Source organism: Pundamilia nyererei, unplaced genomic scaffold (genome assembly GCF_000239375.1).
Source record: "Pundamilia nyererei isolate P.nyererei 1_Seehausen unplaced genomic scaffold, PunNye1.0 scaffold00021, whole genome shotgun sequence".
Classification (NCBI taxonomy): domain Eukaryota; kingdom Metazoa; phylum Chordata; class Actinopteri; order Cichliformes; family Cichlidae; genus Pundamilia; species Pundamilia nyererei.
The window spans coordinates 2,272,444-2,280,330 of record NW_005187422.1 but is presented as its reverse complement, the minus strand read 5'-3'; the positions used below and the strand labels follow the sequence as shown (position 1 = coordinate 2,280,330).

Genomic DNA, 7,887 nt, shown 5'->3' with positions numbered 1-7,887 from the left:
CCTCTGTCAGTGCGCCCCAGGGTGGCTGTGGCTACAATGTAGCTGCCATCACCAGTGTGTGAATGTGTGCATGAATGGGTGGATGACTGGATATGTAAAGTGCTTTGGGGTCCTTAGGGACTAGTAAAGCGCTATATAAATACAGGCCATTTACCATTTTACTTTACTATGGAGGAAAGTTTGTGACTTGGTCTTCTGTCATCAGGTACTTTTTAAAGCTTTGACGTATGTTGGGGCAAATTATCATGTTACGCATCCTTCACAGCAAAGGAGCAAAGAAAATAAAAGCAATCAGGGGGCAACTCTGTGCTGAATTTACTTGCAGTCTGATGCAGGTAACCAAAGCCACCATAGGAAAAACACAGCTGATGAGGTGTGACTTTGCTAACATACAGTAAGCATGGTTTAGGTTGCTTACTCGTTAAAGCTGTGTTGGAAACTAAAGGAAGAGTGATACTTCTAATTGATCAAGAAGTCTGCAGCTTTATCTAATTATATCATAAGGCCAATAAATCTTACTCCGTGTTACAAATCTGCTTCAGTGGAAGCATACAACTCAACAAAATCTTAGCTTTTATGCAAAGGACGGCTAAAACGGGAGATCAACAGATGAACCTGGTAATTTTTCCTTTAAGGATTCTGAACTCAAACAAGTTTGGTGCACTCAATATTACAAAACTCCAATTACAAGCACATGTAGTGCACACTTACACACTCACATCACACACTCACTTCAGCTTATATACCTCACATAAACATGTGTACATTTGCAGGCCCTGGCTCTTGCCTGGTGGAGGAGACCACTGGCAACATACATAAACAAACCACAACCAGATGTCTGTGAGCTGAGCACCACCCCGCCCAAACGGAGCTGTCAGTCCCCCCTCTGTGTTTTTGCAGAGCCATGACTCGCAAGTCCTCCATAAACCTTCCAACTCTTCGTATATGAAACGCGCGCAAAGGAATTGCCAACAGAGACCAGAGAGCAGCTCTTGATTTAACAGTGCCGACCCGCAACCTCTAACCATATGGGCTTCGCTACTATAGAAGGGCCAGATATTTATGTGTATTTGTAAATGCTAGCCTCTGTCCTTGCCAATCAAGTCATGTTCCTATATGAAAAGTAAGAGTGAGCCGTGACTTCACCATGTATGGAACAAACATGACTTTAGGTTGCTTGGTAGAGCATCCTCATTCCCCTTGCTCTCCCTTCATCTGGTAACATTTGTGGCGACCATCTGGTTAAACCCTAAGAAGCACGGCGTGTGGCCATATAAGTGGTGTGGTCTAGGATTTTGGTGTGGTAATGTGATATACAGTACAGACAGACTCTACACTTTTACAGAAGCACACACTTCTTATCCTCAGAGACTTTAGACTTCAAAGACAGTTTTCAAAGGGTTACGTTAAAAATGCATCCAAGACACAGCAGAAAAGGGAAATGTTATGAACCCCTGGGATGCATCACATGGTTGAGTTTGTATCCATAGTTAATACACCTGAGTTTGGGGTTTTGTTTATTCTAGTATTTGAAGTTTCTTGCATTGCCTTTATTTTGGGTCCCGGCCTTGTTTATTCTTATTGTTGTAGTGCCTTTCAGTTTTGTGATGTACTTATAGTTTGCTTGTTCTCTTTAAGTTAGCCTTCATGTCTTCCTACTGATAGTTTCCTTGTCTCTGTATTTAGCTGAGTTCTTTTTCCTAATTTACTTGATAACTAGTCGTCTCGTGTGTCTTGCTTTTAGTTTAACTTCCTCCCCTGTGATTGTCTTGATTACTTTTTGTCTTGTTTTCAATTCCCAGTTAGTCCTCAGTGTGTATATATAGTTCTGTCCTTCCCCACAGACAGACACATAGTCCCTCTAAGCATCTGTCTATCTTCCCTCTTGTTCTTTCAGTTTTTCCTGGAACTCTTGGATTTCTGCTGTGTGCTAAATTTGGTGTTTTTGCTTTTAAGCCAGACTTCAAGGTTAATTTTTTCTTATCAGTCTGCTTTGCATCCTTCCTTTGGGTCGTTCACTCTAAAAAGCTGACAGAAAAAGAGGAGAAAATAGGTGGGACAGATGCCATGTTCACAAAAACAAAGTGCAAAAAACAGACTTTGCAAGTAAATATGTGGCACACATGAAGCATACGATCTCCACTGAAGCTTTCATTGCAAGATTTAAATAAATGTGCACAGGTGAGGCTCGACCATCATGTTTGGGAAGGTTTTGGTAAGGTTAAATTAGGAAGGAGGGTGCTGGTAGTGCATTTGTTTATCCATAAGTAAATGATATACTTTTTGTATCGTGCTGTTAATGGCAGGAGCACATACAATCCTCTGCACAATGGCTAGTTAACTCAGGAAGTGGTCCTAGTAACCAACACCACATGCTAGAAAGTCCGGGAAAGGTGTCCAGCAGACAGTCAGATAACTTCCAGACCACAACACGAGTTTCATTTTAGAAAGATGGTTGAATTGTAAGACAATGTCTTTGCTGAAGTAATCATTAAAAATCCAGTGTTTTCAAAGAAACTGCACTAAAATTATTGTCACCAATAATTTTGGGTAAGCTGAGGCTCCTCTCGCCTTTTTAATAGTGCAGGATATGGAGAAACTGTAATCCGCCATAAAATTGCCCCACAGCTTGCTGTAGAAGCATCCAGCTGCAGCCTTGCAAACCAAGTTCATGACACCACCACCCTCACCATTACACTAACTTTAACCCTATGCATGACACACCCACTTCCCTACAGCACAGCTGCAATCAGATATATGTGGTTTGTGTTGCCCACTTTCTTCTGAAGTGGTTTAATGAGACCTGAAGAAATACTTTATCTCAATGACCAATTCCTAATACTCGCATTAGCAACAGAGGGTTTAAACAGGTTTTGATTTGTATTTGCTGTTTTGCTTAAAATGCCTGATGTTGTGCTTTACAGGCACTACTGGCACCACCAAACTGTAGCATTTCGGCTTTTAATTGCGAGAATCACATTATTATTATTATTATTATTATTATTATTATTAATAATAATAATAATAATAGGCAACATCTTCAAACTGCTTGTTTAACTCTACCATCCCTGCATCTGTTTCTAGATGGATACAACAGTGTATTGTCACAGCGTTTTGCATTATCCTATCATTAGATGATGTACATACCTTCTGCTCTATGAGCTGTTCTGTCTCGTAATTGAGGATAGGTCTGAGGCCATGTTGGTCTAGCGGGGCCTGTGGATCCAAACTGAAATTAAGTCTGATGTAAATAGGGGACAGTTTATCCCGAAATTCTTCCTCAGGCTGAAAGAGAGAAAGAAACAACTGCATTAGAAGCTGAGAAATCTGTATATTTAAATAAAAGAAAGCTACCAAGTGCGATTTCTGAAAATAAGAACAGATTTTACAGCAAAAACTGGCCTACATTACTTTTTCATTGTAGTAACTAATGTCTGGTGTGGCTCACTCTGACTTCTTAGCACACCCGTCTCCTTAGTGAACCAGTCCCATGGATCTGATGACTGAACCATGCCTTAATTATACTGCTACAGGCTCAAGTTCTTTTGCTCTCAGTCTTGCTATTCTCTCATTTTTTCCTCTTTCCCTTGACCCCCAAACATTTGCCTCAAACAGCCGACCTTCCCTGAACCTGGTTATGCCGAAGTGTCTTTTCCTGTTGAATGGGAGTTCTTCTTTCCCACCATCACCAAGTTCTTGCTCATAAGGGATTGTCAGTCGGACTGTTGGTTATCTTATACTATAAGACTTATAGTATAAAGCACTTTGAGGCAACTGTTGTTCTGAATTGGCACTATGCAAAAACATAAATTGTGTGAGTGAAATCAGTTTTAGTAGATGCAGATTGATTGTTTTTTTTTTTACTGCTTTTAGAGTATTTATAGGATATATGTAAGTTAAGGATCTTTACCTGACATTTACAATAACCCCCTGCAAGCTAAACTCCATAAAACTTGTGCTGAGAAGGAAAATAAATACCAGTGCTACTGCTAGCTAGCTTTTAGGTTAGCTAACAAAATACCAGTGCTACTGCTTGCTAGCTTTTAGGTTAGCTAACAAAATACCAGTGATACTGTTAGCTAGCTTTTAGTTTGGCTAATGGGGGATTCAAACCTGTATTCGCTTATTTCAGTGTTCAACCACATAGAGTGAAGGATTCTGGGTATACAACATATGCAGTCATTCAAATGACCAACAGCTTGATGTGGTTGATGGTGTCTATAAGTGGATGATTTGAAGTTTGATTTTGAAAGGTGGACGAAGCAAGAAGCATGAAAACCCCCCACAAAGAATTAAAATTAAAACAGCATGAAACACACAGGTTAAGGGGTTAAAGGAGAGGCTGACAATGTCAACTTATTATACACTGAGGTAAAGTCAATATAACCAGAGGTTATAATGCACACAACTGATGAACTGACCCAAATTGCTAAGCTAAATTGAAAGGGATTTTGATATTATAACAGCAGTGATATAACAAGTTAGTTTTTAAAGTAATATTACCTTTAAAATGGCCTGAGTGTGTTTAAAGTTAATATCATGTTGCCTGAATTCCCTTTGCATAAACACAATGATGTGGCTCTTTTAAAGAAAGAGTACAGAGTACACAGACAGATAAGTGCTGACTGACATGAGTGCATGTTTGTCAGTTTCTACTCTGGTCTCTTATCCTGTCAGAGACCAAAGTGCTCTGCTCATTATATCTTACAGTGAACATCCACACGTATGACATAAGCGCCTTTGTCAGGCACAATCTTTGATCAGGTCACCACTAAGTGATGAGAGGATTGGTACTGAAGCAGTTTCACCTCACGTAGCACTTCAAACAGCAACTTCAAACCCTGTTATTAGGAAATGACTTCAACCTCGGTATTAGCCGAAAGTTAAGTGCATTCACCTGGTTCTGCAGGTGCAAACCAGTCTCTGATTAGACGGCTCCAATGAAAAGCAGCAGGGCTGGAGTCGTTTCCAAACATTAAGAAGTAGAAAATTTGCAAAAATTATTAAAAGCATACTTATGAAATGGTTGGTCTGAAGAATAAGGGCTGTTTGCACAATTACTTTCATGTTTGTAAATGATGTGTGCTTGTTCTCCTGCCCAGATGACAGCATGAAATATGAGCGACTGTTTGCAGGCTTATTATCATAGTTCTGCCTGAAAGTACATTTCTGTCCCTGCGTGTGTTTATATCTGAAAATTGCTGGGTGTACTTATCATTATAGCCAATATCTCCTCACCAAAATGCAATTTGCATATCTTTTAGCCTTTAAATTATTAAATGTTTTTCATTCCTTACAAAAGATCTGCAAAGCTCATGAATGATTCAGATTCACTGTTTATGTTAACTTTTGTTAGATATGTTGTCCTTTTTAAATATTTTTTATATGTTAACTATGGTACCAACTTTCAGTACGTACATGCATAAGAAATACTGATCAGTAATCTTACTAGTGGTTGTCATAAAACACGTGTCATTTTTTTCTCTCCCTCTTTTTTTGTGGTACAAATTGACAGGAATGTGGTGAAAGAGATCAGGGGAACGGCATGCGCCAAAGCTCCAGATGACCATCTGAACTAGTTGTATTTGATGAGAAACTAGAATGAGACTCAAGAGAAAGATTCAGAAAGGTAAGAGAAAGAGCTTGAGGTCTTTCTTGCTTTATATTGTTGTCACAGAATAAAAATTAAGTTTTTGTTGCTGAATTATTCGGTTCATGGATGTATTTCACTGCATTTTTGTACTTTTCAGAGGCTCCAAATCAAGTTATGAATGCTTTATAAGCAATCATGCTAATTATTTAGCTTCATTCATTTCTTATTCATTGAGGAGCACCTCATGTTACAGTCACACAGTGGCTGGACACAGCAGCACAACCAAAACTATTGTGACAGAGTACAAAGAACTTGCAGTCTTGTTGCTGATGAACAGCAGCTCTGTGAACATTAGCAGTCAGTTGTGCTACGGTGATAAAACAGTTTTAAGATTGAGTAAGTCGGTTATCAGTTTGCAACTGAAGTTGGCGTTTACTCACAAACTGTGATAATATGATGAGTTACAGTTATTTATATTCCCAAAATCGATCGTGTTTCTCTTTCACGGCAGGGAAAGGGCTCGTTGCTACCACCTTTTTAACCCTCCTGGATAACATGATATAATTTGCATGATATCATGATATCACGGGGCACTAAGATTTCTAACTGGTTGTAAACTTTTAACACATCACTGTACTTTCTGTTCTCTGGCTGACTGCTTCCCACTGGCCCTACACAGGATGGCTCATTGGTATAATTTTATCTATAAATCTATTTGTGGTTTACTCCCCTCTTATTTATCAGACTCTTACAGAACTTGGAAAGAAGGCATTCTCGTTTTCTGCCCAGTCCTCATTGGATGCATTACAGAAGGACTCGCAGCTCTCTCAGTTGCAGATTTAAAAAAAAATGAAAAAATTACCTTGTAAAATCATCACTATGGGAACTTGTTCCTCTTTTTGAAATGACTGTGTAAACATTAGGCTATTCTTTGTTGTCGTAATTTTAATATGTTTGTCTGAAACAGGTCTCTCTTGTAAATGAGACGTTGAGTCTCAGTGGGACTGCCTGTATAAATAAAGGTCAAATAAAAAAAATAAATACAAATATGGTAAAAATCAGAAATACTTTCCCATCTTGTAAATCTGTTATCATCTACATATACAGAAATTCATATTAAGCAGAACTTCACATTAACTACTTTGAAACAGAAATGAAGACTTTTCTCCAGAAATAATGACATGGGCGCTCAGAAACGTCTCTTTTATACAGGAATGTAACCAGTTAAGTGAAGTATCCTATTACAAAGAGATCTGTGCAGTGCAGACTGCAACTGCAACATGTTATTTGCAAGCCTTTGCCAATGGAGAACCTGAACGTGATTGCAATCAGACCACAACAGTTTGGAGACAGGTTGCTTCCTGTGCAATTCCTTTGACATGAAAAGTGGCTACTCAGTAACTGAGGGTATTGTATGTTCAACCTCTAGGCGACCAGTTGGTTTGCAGCGATTTCCCCTCAAAAGCATTCAGTGGAATCATTGGGCAATTTTTCCTAGTCACAAGGGGTCCTATATCTTCTCTAGTTTGACTAGATAAATAAATTCTACCTGACCAAAACAAAAGGTTTGCTAAAAAAATCAAATGGAAAACATTCGCTCAAACTGCTTGACCTCAAGGTGCAAACACAGCTTGTGTGACTGACCCGCAGATAGATATTGCTGTTGTGACACAGGGGCTTTCTGTTGGTGAGGTTAAAGGTCTTCACTAGGCTGGGCTGCTGGCTGTCCAGGAACAGAGTCCTCCTGATAGACTCCTTCTGCTTCTGCTTCCCACTGTCCAACTGCACCTCTGCCACGAAGCCTTAAAAAAATGTATGACACACACATCTATGTTTCACACAAATATGCCAATTGGTGCAAAGCACATACACGAACGCATATGTGCTCAGCCGTCTGTGTTTGCCTGGCCACATGCAAACACACACATATGCAGGAGTAAATATTATTATGGCAAACAGCCTTTGTGTGCTATTTTGTTCTCTGTACAGAAACATAGAGAGCATTGCTGCAGACCACATGACAACAACTATGCAGAGAACAGAGACAATACACACCCCCTCACTTCAAATAAACACACACGCACTTTTCTAAACTGCCGGAGCCCACCAAGTTACCCCGTGTTTACACGATTGTTCTTTTATCTTGATCTTAACTGCCAAATTGACCACAGTGAGGGCTAGCATACTTGTGGCTGCACAAAGAAAGCAAGGTAATGGGGACCATCTGTGCGTTTGTGTGTGCATGTGTGTGTGTGTGTGTGTGTGTGTGTGTGTGTGTGTGTGTGTGTGTGTGT

The 7,887-nt window shown here is 39.6% G+C and overlaps 1 protein-coding gene across 1 annotated transcript in view; it reads right to left on the bottom strand.

Annotated features, from left to right (window-relative positions):
* Positions 1–7,887, bottom strand: part of LOC102194598 (integrin alpha-5-like) — a 50,695-nt gene that overhangs the window by 19,952 nt on the left and 22,856 nt on the right. Inside the window, exons 17-18 of the mRNA XM_005726660.1 lie at positions 7,238–7,395; positions 3,148–3,285 (exon numbers count right to left, since the gene is read on the bottom strand). Of these exons, the coding sequence (XP_005726717.1) occupies positions 3,148–3,285; positions 7,238–7,395 (296 nt within the window). The remainder of the gene's footprint in view (positions 1–3,147; positions 3,286–7,237; positions 7,396–7,887) is intronic.